Raw genomic sequence first — 17,933 nt, 5'->3', positions numbered from 1 at the left:
GTTCTGGTCAGTAAGAAAGCACAGGGAGTATCCAGGGCTTATGGTTTAGATGATAGATGACAAGTGGGACCTTGCAGTCCTTGCAGTCTTCTTTCTTTCTTCCAGTTCTGTTAAAGAAGACAGCTCTCCAGAATCCAACCTAACCCTAGAGTCTGAATCCAGTGGAGTCTTCCTCTCCCTATCCAATCAGAGCCAGGAGGAGGTGAGCTCTGACAGTGATCAGCCACTTAGTGGCTCTGACCTGGGTAGCAGCAGCACATCATTGGAGAGGGATGGGGAGGAGGCAGGTTCAAAGGAGTGGGGGAGAGAAGAGAGTGCAGAGCTCCAGTGGTGCTACCCATCACTCCTCAATACCTCTTCGCAAGGAGAAGGTGAAGAAGAAGAAGAAGGAGTGGGAGGTGGAGAAAGAGAGGAGGAGGAATGTGGAAAGACAGAGCAAGTGGGCATAATGGAACAAGAGAAACAGGTGGGTAGAGAGACAGAGGGAGGCATGAATAAAAGAGGAACCGTAACCATTGTTCAAGCTTCACTGGACCCTCCAGATATTCAAGGCTCCACTACACTTGATACACCACAAGGTGAAGAAATAGAGTCGAGGAAAAGAGTGACTCTAACAGGTACTGACTCCCCTCTGCCCCTGTCTCCCTCCAAACAACCGATTCAACAGCTTCTTGGTCCCACTCAGCCAATCAGAAGCTCAGGACTGGACTGCAGTGATTTGGACCCATTTGTTCAGTCAGATAGCTTTGTTTACCTTGCCGTATCCACAGGACCCACCTCTCGAGCGGCAATGACAACAGCAATCGATGTACCCGTGCACGAGACACATCCCGACAGCGCACACAAACGCTCAGATAGCTCACATGCACGTTCAGATCCCTCTTCAAGGGACACCAAGCTGACTGGCCTCGCCCTGCAACAGCCTGAGGAAGGAGACTTTTTGTCTACTGATAGCTTTGTGTACCTGGCTGCTCCAGCCTGCCTCCTACTTGGACCAGAGGGAACTGCGCCTTACAGTAACAGGTACTGAACAACGTGCATCTGTTTTTTCTTCCCTTGCCTTGTGGGTTTTTTTTTTTTGGAGTATATTTACATTTTTAACATTTTTGTATTTAACCCACTTTTCTCCAAAGTGACTTGCGAGAGATGAACATATAAATTCATGTGTCCCCAGCAGGCGTCATAGAGCAGTAGTAGTAATCGCATCATAGCCAAGAGTGCGTGTCATGTTGAATGGATTTAGTGTAAGTTTGCCTCCCATCAAAAGTGAATGCTAGGAGATTCAAGTTACAATGTAGCTGAACGATGCCACTTATACTATATTATATTATGTTATGTTATAACCAAGAGAATGTATCTTGTAAAGTGCAGGCAGTGGAAGGGCGCAACAGCAATCTTAGATACCAGCAACAGTAGGAGGGGATTTCTATTAGCTTGAAAATGCCCAAATCAAGTTAAGAGTCCTGTTTAGAGGCCATGAGGGTTGGGGTAGGCCTGGAAAAGGAAGGTTTTTAGTGCTTTCTTCAAAAAAAGTAAGCCAGTCTGTAGCTCTGACGGAGGACAGAAATTTGCTCTATAGAGTCTGGACCTAAAACTCGTAATTTTTGGAGCATGCGTAGACCATAACTCCAGAGGCAGAACCAACAGGGCGAGCAGGGCTTCTTTGTTAGTACGGGCTTCAGGTGAGTCGATGCAGTTCCTTGAATCACCTGGAAAAACAACAGCAAGCTTTCAAGAAGTAGAAGTGCAGGCAGAAGAAGTAGAAACTGAAATGGAAACTGGTCTTACGGAGTTTTGTGATGGGACTTTCTTATGCTTTACTATATAAAGTTTCTTTTTTTAAATACAGCTTCGTTTCTTGTAAGACCCTATGCACAAGAAAAAACACATTTAAACAAATTGTCTTATCCTTTGCCATTAATGTTATGTTATCACTTGTCCTCTGCTCTGCTTTGTAAAGATATTTGTCCATCGTCACATCTCGTAAATCAGTGTTTTTGTCCCGACAAGGTGTTTTTAAGCAAATGTGTAAGTTGCAAATCAGAAAAGGTGAATGGACAGGAACAACTGGGGAAAAAAATATAAACTTTTCTTTGTCATTTAAATTTTTATTGAATTTTTCAAAAAGAACAGTAAGGGGAAGGCTAGTGGTACGCTGTTTCAACAAACTTCACCCCTTTTAGGGTCCTGACTTCATAAGTAAAAACAAGTATGCATATGGAAGTAAGAAACCCAGTCTGTAATGAGAAGCAAGGGGAGCGTGCCACAGTCACTGAGGGGTCTTGGTTATTCTTGAGATCTAAGCAAGACCTCCATCAGGCTTTATATGAGTCCAGAAAAGATCCCAAGGGGTAGTCCCATCTTCCATGTTGCCTTTTAATCTGTTGAGCATAGCCTTGTAGGATGCAGTCTCAATCACTGCATTTACCCAATCTTTCAGATCTGGAGCTTTAGCTATTTTCCAGTGTCTCCAGATCATTCTGGAAGCTGTGACCAAACCCTCCACCATAAGAGAAGAAACACCTTTCGATATGTTTGGTGTTTGAGATCTGTCCCCTAATAGTCACAAAGCAGGAGTCAGGAGGATTACAGAGCCAGATCAGCTACTCAGGACCTCCACCACCTTAACCCAGAATGGTTTCACTAATGAACATTCCCATATACAGTGTAGGAAAAGATAAACATTTTTATACTTGTATGAGGTGGAAACATTGGCATGTTGATAAAGAGAATTTGTGATAAGGTTAAGTAGCCAAGTCTTTCTCTGCAAATAAGCCAAGGCTATATATTATACATACACCCACCCTCCCCCATAGCATCCCACACAAATGAGCAAATACAGATTCATATTTCTGCACTGATGCTTTATTGACTATGGGTTGGAGACTACCGAGGACGTGTCAAGCAAGGATGCTGCCCTGGGCCAGAGTCAGTTTCTGCTTGATGGCCACTCTGTGGCATCACACTGCAAATGTGTCACTCTTTCAGATAATCTTAAACTTGTTTTCTTGTCCATGCAGGAGAATAAATACAGATACTGATTTAATCCAAGGCCAATCTGAGTAAGATAAATCATAAATAAAGTTTAATTTTTCTTTTTATTCTCCCACGTATTTTAGGGAGTCAGATTCGGATAGTTCTGGTTCTGGTCCGGTGGACCTGTCCGTCCTGGGCTGTGGATCTATTGTGGGGGACAGTGACTGGGACTCTGATCTGTCTGACTGTGACCCTCACCGCTCTTCCAGAACTGCTGGCACCAGTAATAAAACCCACGGTACATCCCGGCCCAGATGCCCGTCTCCTGAACCGGGCTGGGATCTGTTTGGAGATACAACAGAACAAGAGGTTCTGACTGAACTTTTCACAGAAACAGACAAAAACAACAAGAGCAGGACGGTAACTGGGGTAACCACTCCGGTGACAACAGCACCAGGGGTTCCCATGGCAACCCATCCTGTAACTGTGACAACAAAAGCAGCGGCAAAAGTGGAACAGACGCCAACAACAAAGAAGGTGACATGGCAATTCAAACCTGCCCAGAGATCTGTCTGCACAGGAAGCAGGAAGGAGAAAGGGAAGGATGTAACGTCAGCATCGGCGATGTACACAGACCTGGGTGGAGGTGAGATGCATAGACCCTCGCCTTCATCTTCATCCTCCTCCTCCTCGTCTCCATCATCGTCGTCATCAGGCTGAGTGATGATAAAGGTGGAGTTCAACGGGAGTTACTTATATTGCTTACGACCGGACTTTTCAGAGACTGAGGCACAGATCTTTGAATTGCTGGAAGGTACAAATAAATCCCAAACGTGCTCCGGAGGGAACGTTCAGTCAGAATTCACACGTAATCAGATTTTTGACGGGAGATTTTGATTTTTTTTTTCTCCCTTTTTCTCCCCAATTGTACTCGGCCAATTACTCCACTCTTCCGAGCCGTCCCGGTCGCTGCTCCACCCCCTCTGCCGATCCGGGGAGGGCTGCAGACTACCGCATGCCCCCTCCCATACATGTGTCGCCAGCCGCTTCTTTTCACCTGACATTGAGGAGTTTCACCAGGGGGACGTAGCGCGTGGGAGGATCACGCTATCCCCCCCCCGAGCAGGCACCCCGGCCAACCAGAGGAGGCGCTAGTGCAGCGACCAGGACACATACCCACATCCGGCTCCCCACCCACAGACACGGCCAATTGTGTCTGTAGGGACGCCCGACAGATCCGGAGGCAACACGGGGATTCGATCTGGCGATCCCCGACGCCCAGAATTTTGGTGTTTTGTATGAACCGCCGGCTATGTTGCACGTGCAGCGCCCCCCTACCTCCCCAAGGCGGGCTGATTAAAAAGTTAATGTAAAAAAGGCAGATTTACAAGCTGCTGGGTTCGTGTACGTGTCGTTCGCTTAGCTTACACATTTAAACACAAAATCGGCCTTGGGTCTTGAGAAACTGTTTAAAAAACATGTTTGAACTAGTTCCGTTATTTTCTTCAGGCTTATGTAAGCGAGGCTTCACGTAGGTTGGCCAAGCTGTGGGATGGAGTAAGGAGACGGTTGTGAAGTACAAGCCTAATGTAAAGGACCTGCCAGCTTTAGGTGACAGTATGTGCAGAAGAGTTGTCTCTGATTTGTGCATTGCATTTCCTGTCTCGAGTCAGCGTCATTAGTCTGACACAATAGACAAGGTGTCCCCTCATGCTAATTGCTACTGTAACCGGTTATTTTCTTGCCCGGTGCGGGATTCGATACGAAGTGTACTGCACCACAAGGCGACATCACTAACTGCTCGGCTAAAGGGTCAGACCCGTTAGCTAGGGGCTAACGTGTCTTATTAGTAGTTTACAGTCGTCACCCTCCCCGGAAGCGCGCCCTCGCGCTTTGTTCTTCCCGCGCTCAGAACAGACTTCTGAGGATCTGCACACTTCCGGATCCCACCGCTGCCACCAATGTAACCGGTTATTTTCTTGCCCGGTGCGGGATTCGATACGGGGTGTACTGCACCACAAGGCGACATCACTAACCGCTCGGCTAAAAGGTCAGACCCGTTAGCTAGGGGGCTAACGTGTCTTATTAGTAGTTTACACTACCATGCAGGGTGGGGTAAAGCCTTCAGATCGGTGTAAATATCAACAGAGGGAAATGCTGCCGTGGGTTGATGAACGTACGGGACACCATGTTAGAACTGCTAAAAAGACAACTCCACCTACAAAAGAAAATGCCGTATAAGCATCCTGGGGGGGGGCACTACTCTCCAACAGAGCCAGCTTTTCAGTCACGTGTTGCACATTTTCGGCGGACTGTGAATGATTTGGCAATAATTTGGATACAGATGCAATAAAAACCAAAAAACAGGAAAATGGGAGGTTTCTGCACAGCGTTGTATTCAGTGCGGGCAGCTGACGCCGGAGCGACCCAGGCCTCTTCACGCAACACAGCCGGCTCTTCCCCGCGCGGGGCGCCTCGCGCCAGCTCTTCCGCCTGACCCGCGTTTGACTCTTCAGTCAGTTTACTTCACCGCAGCGTTACAGTGTATCTATGTGTCCGCTTGCCGAACAAGTCCTGAACACGGGAGCAGGGGGTCGGGGGCAGGATCGGGGATCAGGGGCAGGATCGGGGATCAGGGACGCTTTATTTGTCATGACGCATGGGTAAAACGTAAAATGACGTGATGAGAGAATCTGGGGGGGGGGGTTTGGTAATGATGATGTTTCATAACAATGCTTTATTTATCACTTAGATTGGAAATCGTTAATGTATTACACATGCAGAGCAATATGCTTACATATATATGCTACATGTTCCCTGATGGGAAGCTGCCGTGTGAGTGATGTGAATAGCCATGGTGTGGGTGAGCTCAATATTCTTTTTAAAGACACAAACGCGCGAGAATTGTAAATAGTCTTACACTTGCAACACCCATCAGATGGATTTACGAGCCCTTTATATTATATATATATATATATATATATATATATATATATATATATATGTTATTATATATTGTAGCGGGTTATTTTCTTGCCCGGTGCGGGATTCGATACGAGGTGAACTGCACCACAAGGCGACGCCACTAACCGCTCGGTTAAAGGGTCAGATCCGCCAGCCAGCGGCCAGCGTGTCTACTTATCCATGCACGTTACACTATAATCAAAGGAAATGAAAAGCTACTGTATTGTCGTTAGTTACACAGTTAAAGTTGTTAGTAGCATATGGATGTGCATGCAGTGTGCCAGTCGAAGTCGGCTGAAGTGTTACCGTCGCCGCTGGGCTACCAAGCTAGTTTAGCTGTTGATCTCGATGCCGTTTAACTGACGCTACAAACAAGCACGGACCTATGTCTTGGCCATGGCCCGAGATGTGCTCCCGAGTGGTTCCAATGCTCCAACAGTGATGTGCGCTGCTCGGTCTGCTGATTGGGAAGCCAACTCACGGAAGAACCCCCCCCCCTCCCCCACTGAGGAATAAAGTGCTTTGTTTGCTGACGCTGTGAGGTGTTTTTATTGTTCTGAGTGTGTGTCTCTGGGAGCGAAGAAGTCAGTCATTAGGGTTATAGTAATGACGCAAATGGACCCTGTTTACACTTGGTATTAAAATGCGCTTTGGGCGACCGGATTACAAGTGGACGGCGAGACACATCGCCGTTTACACCTGTGTCCATCGCGCGTCTCCAAACGCGTCCTGCTGACCGCTTGCGATCCGATTTCGTTACTCCGAAGACGAAGAAGTTTTCCTGTTACGTCCTTGTCGGGGACGCATCAGGACGCATTAGCGTTTACACTTCAAAAGACATGTGGTCAACTGCGTCCCAGACCACCTCGGCCAGTGGTTTGAGTAACCGGTTCACCAAACCTTTTTGTGGTCATTTAGACTTGTATTTAGCGCTGTCCACTTGTGATCCGATCGCCAAAAAAACCGAAACCCCAAAAAACCCTAAACCCACTCATTTGAAAACCAAGTGTAAACGGGTCAAACGGGTCCATGGGCTACAGGTGCACCTTTAGTACTGCACCACAAGACGACATTACTAATCGCTCGGCTAAAGGGTCAGACCCATTAGCTAGGGACTAACGTGTCTTATTAGTAGTTTACAGTCGTCACCCTCCCCGGAAGCGCGTCCTCGCGCTTGTTCTTCCCGCGCTCCGAAGAGACTTCTGAGGATCTGCCCACTTCCGGATCCCACCGCTGCCACCAATGTAACCGGTTATTTTCTTGCCCGGTGCGGGATTCGATACGGGGTGTACTGCACCACAAGACCGCATTATTAGCCGCTCGGCTAAAGAGTCAGACCCGTTAGCTAGGGACTAATGTGTCTTATTAGTAGTTTACACTATAATCCTGTAGCGAATCCGGGGGGGAGGGCAGCCCGGGAACTGTGTCTACTTATCCGTGCACGCCCCTGTGGGTCGTATTAGAGGACAAACGACCCATGTGGTCGTATGGGTTGGAGGACTTGTTGTTTCGCAGGGTTGTTTGCCAGCTCTCAGGCATCTCGCGTGAGTCTCAAGCGTTCAGGACACCAAGGCAAATCTCGCGCCAAAACACTGCGACAGCAACACAGACGACAAGGCGCACGTAGAAGTCTTTCTGGCGTAGTAATGGTTAAACCAAGCCAACGGCTTTGGCTCAAGGAGACAGCTGAGTATTCGTGTTTCCATGGAGATGCATCTTAAATTACTCTGATTCGTGCGCGATGTTTACCTCCGTGTTGACTAAAAGCGCAAATTCTAACTCCGGCCAGGTCACCAGAGTTGGCAAAGTCTTGCATCGCAACATGGTGATGCTGTGGGGGGCGCTGTTACATATCTGACACCAGCAATCATGTATTTGAAGGTGGGGCTTAGCAGGAAGTTGCCCAACCTGCAATGCCTTACGATGGCTTCGGACAATCTATTTTTCTCCCCAACTGTACTTGGCCAATTACCCCACTCTCCCGAGCCGTCCCGGTCGTTGTTCCACCCCCTCTGCCGATCCGGGGAGGGCTCCAGACTACCACGTCTCCTCCGATACATGTGGAGTCACCAGCCGCTTCTTTTCACCTGACAGTGAGAGGTTTCGCCAGGGGGACGTAGCGCATGGGGGGATCACGCTATTCCACCCCAGTTCCCCCTCCCCCACCTCCGAACAGGCGTCCCGACCGACCAGAGGAGGCGCTAGTGCAGCGACCAGGACACACACACACACACATCCGGCTTCCCACCCACAGACACGGCCAATTGTGCTTGTAGGGACCAAGCCGGAGGCAACACGGGGATTCGAACCAGCGATCCCCATGTTGGTAGGTAATGGATTAGACCACTAAACTACCCGGATGCAGACAATCTATTTTAACATTCACTTTAATATTCTGCATTAGATTTGTCCTACATCCTGGACAAGGTCATTTTCTGACAACACTGTTTACATGACACGACCCATTCATTGTAAGTGGCATAGACTTTCTCTAAATACATCACAGTAACCTGAATTATTCAAACCTTTGGAACTATGCGCTATAGCTTCTGAAAGCTGCTTGATGCTAGACAGTCAAAATATTTCCCTGTAACACTGCTTTTAAAGCCTTCTGTATAGACACTAATCTAAGATTTTTCCAGATACTCAATCATTAAAAAAAAGAAGAAAAAAAATTCTTATTGGACCAAAAATGAGGATGAAGCCACATTGTTGGAGCTAGTGTTTTTGTCATCCACAGTAGGGTCTTTTTAGCTGGCATTAAAATGTCATTTATATATTGATGAGAAATTCTTTCACATACCTATCTCTAACAGGATTTTGTGAAATATTAGCACATATATATATAATCTTTTGATGTTCATGCAAATGCTGATCAGGGTTTAAATGCAGCAGTAACTCAAAGCTGAGAGAAAACCTGAGACAAGTTTTGTGTATGCTTCTATCAAGCCTTGTTATTTCATATTCATGTACAAATAAAGACTAAACTGGGTGGTAAAATATGGCCTGCTTTCCCTGTGTCCCACTTCTTTTATTCCAGTCTAATCTGGAATCGAGTTAATTGATATTACTGGCAAATATTAGCGACAGTGCTCAATGTTTTAGCTCCCTAAGATTGGTGAAGTGATAGATGCTTTTCGCCAGACCACACAGTCCAAGGCATTTCTCCTGGTCCAAGAAGTAAAGAGTTTAAACTAGCCATTTAAAGGTCTTTATGCACGATTAAGGTACTTACCATTCACTTCTCTGTCTCTGTCTCTCTCTCCCTCTCCCACTCTCTCGCTCTCTGTCTCTCTCACTTTCTGTCTCTGCCCCCCCTCTATCTCTCTCTCTGACTTGACTTATGCAAACTTTATGGTCTTGACATTGGTATTCTCACCTTAGATCAAGAAAAAGCATTTGACAGGGTGGACCACGGCTATTTGTTTTCAGTACTCAAAGCACTTGGTTTTGGTGACCATTTTGTATCATGGGTGGAGTTATTGTATAATGGTTCTAAGTGTTTGGTGAAAGTTGGAGGAGGGATGAGCCAGCCAATCCCTGTGCAGAGGGGGATAAGACAAGGTTGCCCCATCTCAGGCCAGCTGTACAGTCTGGCTATTGAACCTCTGCTGTGTGTGCTGAGAAGCCGTCTCAACGTGCTTTCACTGTCAGGCACACAACACAACCCACATTTGATAGTTTCTGCTTATGCGGATGATTTAAATGTGTTGGTCAGGGATCAGGGGGACGTGCAGAAACTGCAGGACAGTCTGGGCTAATATCAGAAGGCTTTATGAGCAAAGGTAAACTGGCCAAAGAGTGAAGCCTTACAGGTAGGACAGTGGAGAGAGAGGGCAGCACCTAGTTTGTCTGCAGGTCTGCAGTGGGGGAGAAGAGGGATGAAGGTATGGGTGGTATTTTTAGGCACAGAGGATTATTAGAAGCAGAATTGGGAGGGTGTGATAAGAAAGTGTCTGCCAAGTTGTCTAAATGGAAATGGTTGCTATCCCAGCTGTCGTATAGGGATCGGGTTTTGGTCGCCAATAACTTGGTTGCCTCAACGCTGTTGCACAGACTGATTGTTCTAACTCCACCAAGAGGCCTGATTGAAGACGTTCAGTGGGCTATAATGGACTTTTTCTGGTCAGGGCAGCACTGGATTCAAGCCCCTGCCTTATACTTGCCAGTGGAAGAAGGAGGACAGGGTCTTGTGGACATTACCTCTCGAGTGATGGCCTTTAGGCTGAAGACCGCACAGCGACTGCTTTATCACTGTGGTGTGCAGTGGCTAGACACAGCCAAGCTCATCCTGTGGACAACTGTTTCTGCTGAGGCAGGAGGAGGCAGCTCTCACAGGCCTATTTCTTTCTACCCCTCTGTCCTGGATACATGGAAGAGCCTGAATGCCTACAGGGAGCCTGCTGCTATGGCTGGTCTGTGGCTGTTTGAGGAGCCATTATTTTGCAACAGCTTCATTCAGGCCTGGACCCTGTCCTCAGCCAGCATAAGATCTTCTCTGAAGGAGGCTGGATGGGTGAAGCTGGGACATCTGCTGACCCCCACAGGGACCCTGTAATAACGCACCAAAATCAGACCCAGGTTGTTGAGTCATATTATTGAGGAGGTGGTGTATGTGTCGCTTCCAGAGTACCTTAGGATATTTATGATGGAGAACCCTGAGCTGGCTGGCCATTGGGAGGAGGATATGGATTATGGTTTTCCACAGTTGACTGTCTCTCCTAATGTAGGGCAGTGGCAGGAGGTGGACAGCCGACTCCTTTCTTTCAAAAACCCACGGCTGGACAAGTTTGAGGACCTGGGAAAAAAGGTCAACTTGCATCCTGTGTGTGAAGGTGAGGCCTTTTTGGTCTCTGCAGGCCATAAAAGCGTCGAGGTGATCAGAGTTTTTTGGCCTAGGCTCTTCCCCAAAAGGCTGCTGGCAGTCCCTGTACAAGCTAGCGGTTGAGAAATGGTCAGCTGACCTCCAGTGGAGGATTGTGCACAGAGCAATAGCTACGAACAGACACAGAGCACACCTGGATCCTGATCACAGGTCAGGGAAGCATGTCTTTTTTGCTCACAGTGTGAAACTGTGAGCAAAAAGCGTAAGAATGGACAGAAGCGGTTCATCTACAGCTTACAATCTGACACTGGGCAGGTGCTGACTGACCATACTGCAATTCGTAAGTCTGCTGTCAGTTTCTACAGTAACCTATTTAGATGTGAGCATAGAGAGGAGCAGGCAGTGGCTCAGAGTTTTTATACCGATCTCCCTCAGGTGGACCGGCAGAGCAATGTAGAGTTGGATGCAGCTTTTTCCTCTGGTGAACTCTATGTTGCACTGCAGAGTATGCAGAGTGGGAAAGCTCCTGGAATTGATAGGCTACCTGTTGATTTTTACAAATCTTTCTGGTCGGTGATCGGGGGAGATCTGCTGGTGATGCTAAATGACAGTCTTGCCAGAGGGCGTCTGCCATTAAGCTGCAGGAGGGCGGTTCTCACCTTGCTGCCCAAGAAAGTTGACCCATAGTCCATTAAAAACTGGAGGCCTGTGTCACTGCTTTGCGCTGATAATAAGTTCCTCTCAAAGGTGTTGGCAACTAGGCTGAGTGAAGTGATGGCACGGGTGGTTCATTCTGACCAGACCTACTGTGTACCTAGCAGGTTGATTTCAGATAACATCATTCTGATTCGAGACTTCTTACAGATCTGTAGGCTGTTTGGCCTCAACGCCAGCATTATATCCATTGATCAAGAAAAAGCCTTCGATCGTGCTGAGCATGAATATCTATGGCTCACATTGAGGGCCTTTGGTTTTGGTCCTGGCTTTATTAGCTAATTTAATTTCTGTATTGTGACATTCAGCGTGTGCTGAAAATTAATGGTGGTTTGAGTGTTCCTTTTCAAAGGCAAAGGGGAATTAAACAAGGCTGTGCCCTCTTGGGCATGTTACATTCCCTGGCATTTGAGCCATTGTTACACAAACTCAGATCTAACCTTCAGATCTATCCCTGGTTGCAGTGCACCCTTAAAACTGTCAGGCTATGCAGATGATTTAGTAATTCTGGTGAGCAGTCAGCAGGATATTGACATGTTGGAGAGGGACATCGTCCAGTTTGGCTTAATATCTTCAGCCAAAGTTAACTGGGTCAAAAGTGAAGCTGTCAGTGTTGGGGGTGTACAGGAGAAAAACCTTCGTTTGTCTGAGGGGTTGATTTGAAAGGTTGGGGGGCTGAAATATTTAGGAGTGTTTCTAGGTGATCAGTCTGTTGTTCTTAAAAACTGGGAAAATGTTCTTGAAAAGGTCAAAGGTCGGTTGGCAAAGTGGAAGTGGATTTTAACCAAGATGTCCTACAGAGGTCAAGTCCTGATCGTCAACAACTTGATATCATCAATGTTATGGCATCGCCTGTGAGTTGTTGACCCCCCACCAGACCTGCTGTCCAAGATCCAGGCTCTTCTTGTCAACTTCTTCAGGGACAAACTGCACTCGTGTATGCTCAGTGTATGCTGTATCTGCTAAGGGTTGAAAGAGGGCAGGGCCTGATCCACCTGAGCAGCAGGGGGGCTACCTTCCGTTTCCAGTTCCTACAAAGGTTTCTGTATGGTCCTGCTGAGTTAGTGTGGAGGTTGCTGGCTCGCACCATTTTGAGTCAGCTAGGTGGCCTGGGACTGAACAGATCTTTGGTTTTGATGGACTTTAACCAGCTTAACATCAAGGACCTACCTGACTTCTACTGTGGGCTGTCAAGGTGTAGAATCTGTTAAACAAAGAGAGACTGAGACAACCCGGCTCTTTGTTTTGGCTGCTCCAGGAACCAATCATACAGGGCATCCGTTACAGTGCAGTCTGTCAAGTGGGGCCAACTGTGCTCAGAGCAGTTCTGTGTGTCGAACGTGGCGACTCTGGGACATGTAGTTCAGCTTGCAGGCCCAGACATGGACAATGCAGCTCCTCTTGCTTCCTAGTTAGAGCTGAGATCAACTTGTGTCATCACTCTGCTGCTTAACAAATGGAGGGAAGCTCTCACAAGTGGTGAGCGGACACTGTTGATCCAGTATTATAGTGGCTCTGTTAGACCTGATGAGGGTAATATTTTCCCTTCAATGAACATTTCCCCAGATTTTAAGGACTGTACAGGACCTCTTTTAAAAAGTGAGAATCCCGCTGTGTTTTCTTTTCAGGGTCCAAATGGAAGGTCCGTGTACAAAATGTTTGTTAAACTTCTGCACAGGGACAAATTGAATGGTAAACCTGACACCCCGTGGAGGGCTCACTTAGGTCTGAGGGACAGTGTTGGTCCTGAGTGGAGAGCGCTGTACAAATCACCACTGGTCAAAAGAGCTGCAGACCTGGAGTGGAGGGTTTACATAGTATCGTGGCTGTTAATGCATTAGTGTCTGTTATTAATTCTGATGTTGGCCATGAGTGCCCATTTTGCACTAATCGTGAAACTGTTATGGAATGTTGTCGACTGCTGCCACTTTTTACAGTGCTGGAAAATGTTTTCAGATTGTTTGGGGAAGTCTTTACCAAACCCATGTTCATTCTGGGCTACAGGTACTCTCAGAAAAACAAGGTCAAATGCCAGCTTCTTAATTTCGTTCTGGGGAGTGCGAAGATGGCCATATACCTGAGCAGAAGAAACAGAATGGAGGAAGCTGGGGATGATGATGCTGTTTTTGTATTTATAGAAAGGTTAAAAGCACGTTTAAGGCCGCTCCGATGGCCGAGAGGAATAACCCGCCGTTCTTGCAGCCCGCTCGTCATGTGGCTGGGAGGTTCGTATCCCAGACTCGCCGTAACCGGTCACGGCCAGAGCGTCCACGGGGTAAGGCGTTCATTAGGCCACCGTTACCCGAGGGCTAGTGGGTGTAGATCGGTGTAGTGTTCGGGGACTCGTCGTTCTCCAGCGACCCCTCTGGCCCATCCGGGCGCCTGCAGCCAAGCAACGGAAAGCATTCTCCCTACGCCTCCTTCGCGGCCTGAAGGTGATGCAATCCATGCGAGGCTTCAGCGTGTAAAATAGCGAGAGCAGCCGACACGAGTCTGAAGGAAGCTGGTGTTACGAGTATCTCCTTCCTGTGGAAACGTGAGCCAGGGGAGTTGTTCAACAAGAGTTCCGGCCATATGCCATTGGGTTAATCGTATGGGTTAAGGGGAAAAACTAGAACTAAATTAGAAAAAAAAGAAAAAAGAACGTTTAAAAGTAAATTTTTGCTACTTCAAAATGATGGAAGATCTGGAAAACTGCATCGTTGCATAGTATTGTCAAAGCACAAGGTAGTACAAAACAGTACAGTAGAGTTTATAACATATGAACTATAACAGAAAAAAGTTGCTGTATTGTTAAAAACAAACAATCAACCAACCAATTTAACACTAAATTTAGCAGTGCAAACGTTAATTGAACTTGAAGGACAAAGAAGAGAAGAACAACGAATAGAAAAGGAAGAAACCTGTATGTGTGTGTGTGTGTGTGTGTGTGTGTGTGTGTGTGTGTGGGTGTGGACGGGGTGCTCACTCACTGTCCCTCAGATTGTGACATGCAGCAATATATTTGGCTGCTGTGTTGCAGCATGACTTCTCCTCTCCCAGTAGGATGGCTAGTTTGTCTTCCCCTCTCCCAGCAGGATGGCTAGTTTGTGTTCTCCTCTCCCAGCAGGATGGCTAGTTTGTCTTCCCCTCTCCCAGCAGGATGGCTAGTTTGTCTTCCCCTCTCCCAGCAGGATGGCTAGTTTGTCTTCTCCTCTCCCAGCAGGATGGCTAGTTTGTCTTCCCCTCTCCCAGCAGGATGGCTAGTTTGTCTTCTCCTCTCCCAGCAGGATGGCTAGTTTGTCTTCCCCTCTCCCAGCAGGATGGCTAGTTTGTGTTCTCCTCTCCCAGCAGGATGGCTAGTTTGTCTTCTCCTCTCCCAGCAGGATGGCTAGTTTGTCTTCTCCTCTCCCAGTAGGATGGCTAGTTTCTCTTCTCCTCTCCCAGCAGGATGGCTAGTTTGTCTTCTCCTCTCCCAGTAGGATGGCTAGTATGTATTCTCCTCTCCCAGTAGGATGGCTAGTATGTCGTCTCCTCTCCCAGCAGGATGGCTAGTTTGTCTTCTCCTCTCCCAGTAGGATGGCTAGTATGTATTCTCTTCTCCCAGTAGGATGGCTAGTTTGTCTTCTCCTCTCCCAGTAGTATGGCTAGTTTGTCTTCTCCTCTCCCAGTAGGATGGCTAGTTTGTCTTCTCCTCTCCCTGCAGGATGGCTAGTTTGTCTTCTCCTCTCCCTGCAGGATGGCTAGTTTGTCTTCCCCTCTCCCAGCAGGATGGCTAGTTTGTCTTCCCCTCTCCCAGCAGGATGGCTAGTTTGTGTTCTCCTCTCCCAGCAGGATGGCTAGTTTGTCTTCCCCTCTCCCAGCAGGATGGCTAGTTTGTCTTCTCCTCTCCCAGCAGGATGGCTAGTTTGTCTTACCCTCTCCCAGCAGGATGGCTAGTTTGTGTTCTCCTCTCCCAGCAGGATGGCTAGTATGTATTCTCTTCTCCCAGTAGGATGGCTAGTTTGTCTTCTCCTCTCCCAGTAGTATGGCTAGTTTGTCTTCTCCTCTCCCAGTAGGATGGCTAGTTTGTCTTCTCCTCTCCCAGCAGGATGGCTAGTTTGTCTTCTCCTCTCCCAGTAGGATGGCTAGTATGTATTCTCCTCTCCCAGTAGGATGGCTAGTATGTCGTCTCCTCTCCCAGCAGGATGGCTAGTTTGTCTTCTCCTCTCCCAGTAGGATGGCTAGTATGTATTCTCTTCTCCCAGTAGGATGGCTAGTTTGTCTTCTCCTCTCCCAGTAGTATGGCTAGTTTGTCTTCTCCTCTCCCAGTAGTATGGCTAGTTTGTCTTCTCCTCTCCCAGTAGGATGGCTAGTTTGTCTTCTCCTCTCCCTGCAGGATGGCTAGTTTGTCTTCTCCTCTCCCAGTAGTATGGCTAGTTTGTCTTCTCCTCTCCCAGCAGGATGGCTAGTTTGTGTTCTCCTCTCCCAGCAGGATGGCTAGTTTGTGTTCTCCTCTCCCTGCAGGATGGCTAGTTTGTCTTCTCCTCTCCCAGTAGGATGGCTAGTATGTCTTCTCCTCTCCCAGCAGGATGGCTAGTTTGTCTTCTCCTCTCCCAGTAGTGTGGCTAGTTTGTCTTCCCCTCTCCCAGTAGGATGGCTAGTTTGTCTTCCCCTCTCCCTGTAGTATGGCTAGTTTGTCTTCCCCTCTCCCAGTAGGATGGCTAGTTTGTCTTCTCCTCTCCCTGCAGGATGGCTAGTTTGTCTTCTCCTCTCCCAGTAGTATGGCTAGTTTGTCTTCTCCTCTCCCAGCAGGATGGCTAGTTTGTGTTCTCCTCTCCCAGCAGGATGGCTAGTTTGTCTTCTCCTCTCCCTGCAGGATGGCTAGTTTGTCTTCTCCTCTCCCAGTAGGATGGCTAGTATGTATTCTCCTCTCCCAGTAGGATGGCTAGTATGTCGTCTCCTCTCCCAGCAGGATGGCTAGTTTGTCTTCTCCTCTCCCAGTAGGATGGCTAGTATGTATTCTCTTCTCCCAGTAGGATGGCTAGTTTGTCTTCTCCTCTCCCAGTAGTATGGCTAGTTTGTCTTCTCCTCTCCCAGTAGGATGGCTAGTTTGTCTTCTCCTCTCCCTGCAGGATGGCTAGTTTGTCTTCTCCTCTCCCTGCAGGATGGCTAGTTTGTCTTCCCCTCTCCCAGCAGGATGGCTAGTTTGTCTTCCCCTCTCCCAGCAGGATGGCTAGTTTGTGTTCTCCTCTCCCAGCAGGATGGCTAGTTTGTCTTCCCCTCTCCCAGCAGGATGGCTAGTTTGTCTTCTCCTCTCCCAGCAGGATGGCTAGTTTGTCTTCCCCTCTCCCAGCAGGATGGCTAGTTTGTGTTCTCCTCTCCCAGCAGGATGGCTAGTATGTATTCTCTTCTCCCAGTAGGATGGCTAGTTTGTCTTCTCCTCTCCCAGTAGTATGGCTAGTTTGTCTTCTCCTCTCCCAGTAGGATGGCTAGTTTGTCTTCTCCTCTCCCAGCAGGATGGCTAGTTTGTCTTCTCCTCTCCCAGTAGGATGGCTAGTATGTATTCTCCTCTCCCAGTAGGATGGCTAGTATGTCGTCTCCTCTCCCAGCAGGATGGCTAGTTTGTCTTCTCCTCTCCCAGTAGGATGGCTAGTATGTATTCTCTTCTCCCAGTAGGATGGCTAGTTTGTCTTCTCCTCTCCCAGTAGTATGGCTAGTTTGTCTTCTCCTCTCCCAGTAGTATGGCTAGTTTGTCTTCTCCTCTCCCAGTAGGATGGCTAGTTTGTCTTCTCCTCTCCCTGCAGGATGGCTAGTTTGTCTTCTCCTCTCCCAGTAGTATGGCTAGTTTGTCTTCTCCTCTCCCAGCAGGATGGCTAGTTTGTGTTCTCCTCTCCCAGCAGGATGGCTAGTTTGTCTTCTCCTCTCCCTGCAGGATGGCTAGTTTGTCTTCTCCTCTCCCAGTAGGATGGCTAGTATGTCTTCTCCTCTCCCAGCAGGATGGCTAGTTTGTCTTCTCCTCTCCCAGTAGTGTGGCTAGTTTGTCTTCCCCTCTCCCAGTAGGATGGCTAGTTTGTCTTCCCCTCTCCCTGTAGTATGGCTAGTTTGTCTTCCCCTCTCCCAGCAGGATGGCTAGTTTGTCTTCTCCTCTCCCAGTAGGATGGCTAGTATGTATTCTCCTCCCCGAGTAGGATGGCTAGTATGTCATCTCCTCTCCCAGCAGGATAGCTAGTTTGTCTTCTCCTCTCCCAGTAGTATGGCTAGTTTGTCTTCTCTCCCAGTAGGATGGCTAGTTTGTCTTCCCCTCTCCATGCAGGATGGCTAGTTTGTCTTCTCCTTTCCCAGTAGTATGGCTAGTTTGTCTTCTCCTCTCCTAGCAGGATGGCTAGTTTGTATTCTCCTCTCCCAGTAGTATGGCTAGTTTGTCTTCCCCTCTCCCAGAAGGATGGCTAGTTTGTCTTCTCCTCTCCCAGTAGGATGGCTAGTATGTCTTCTC

The 17,933-nt window shown here is 48.0% G+C and overlaps 1 protein-coding gene across 8 annotated transcripts in view; it reads right to left on the bottom strand.

The window, feature by feature from the left end:
- Positions 1–2,098: 2,098 nt before the first annotated feature.
- LOC130125946 (uncharacterized) overlaps positions 2,099–17,933 on the bottom strand; it is a 29,453-nt gene continuing 13,618 nt past the window's right edge. For 6 of the 8 annotated variants that reach the window (XM_056295316.1, XM_056295319.1, XM_056295315.1 and 3 more), the window contains one exon: positions 2,099–3,318. In XM_056295316.1, coding sequence (XP_056151291.1) covers positions 3,182–3,318 — 137 coding nt within the window. In that variant the 3' untranslated portion in view covers positions 2,099–3,181. Of the gene's footprint in view, positions 3,319–3,532; positions 3,693–17,933 lie in introns of all 8 variants that reach the window. The other 2 variants (XR_008811701.1, XR_008811700.1) reach the window with 2 other exon arrangements.

Source organism: Lampris incognitus, chromosome 16, assembly GCF_029633865.1.
Source record: "Lampris incognitus isolate fLamInc1 chromosome 16, fLamInc1.hap2, whole genome shotgun sequence".
Taxonomy (NCBI): Eukaryota; Metazoa; Chordata; class Actinopteri; order Lampriformes; family Lampridae; genus Lampris; species Lampris incognitus.
Note: the sequence above shows the minus strand (reverse complement) of the source record. Positions and strands in the feature narration are given on the sequence as shown.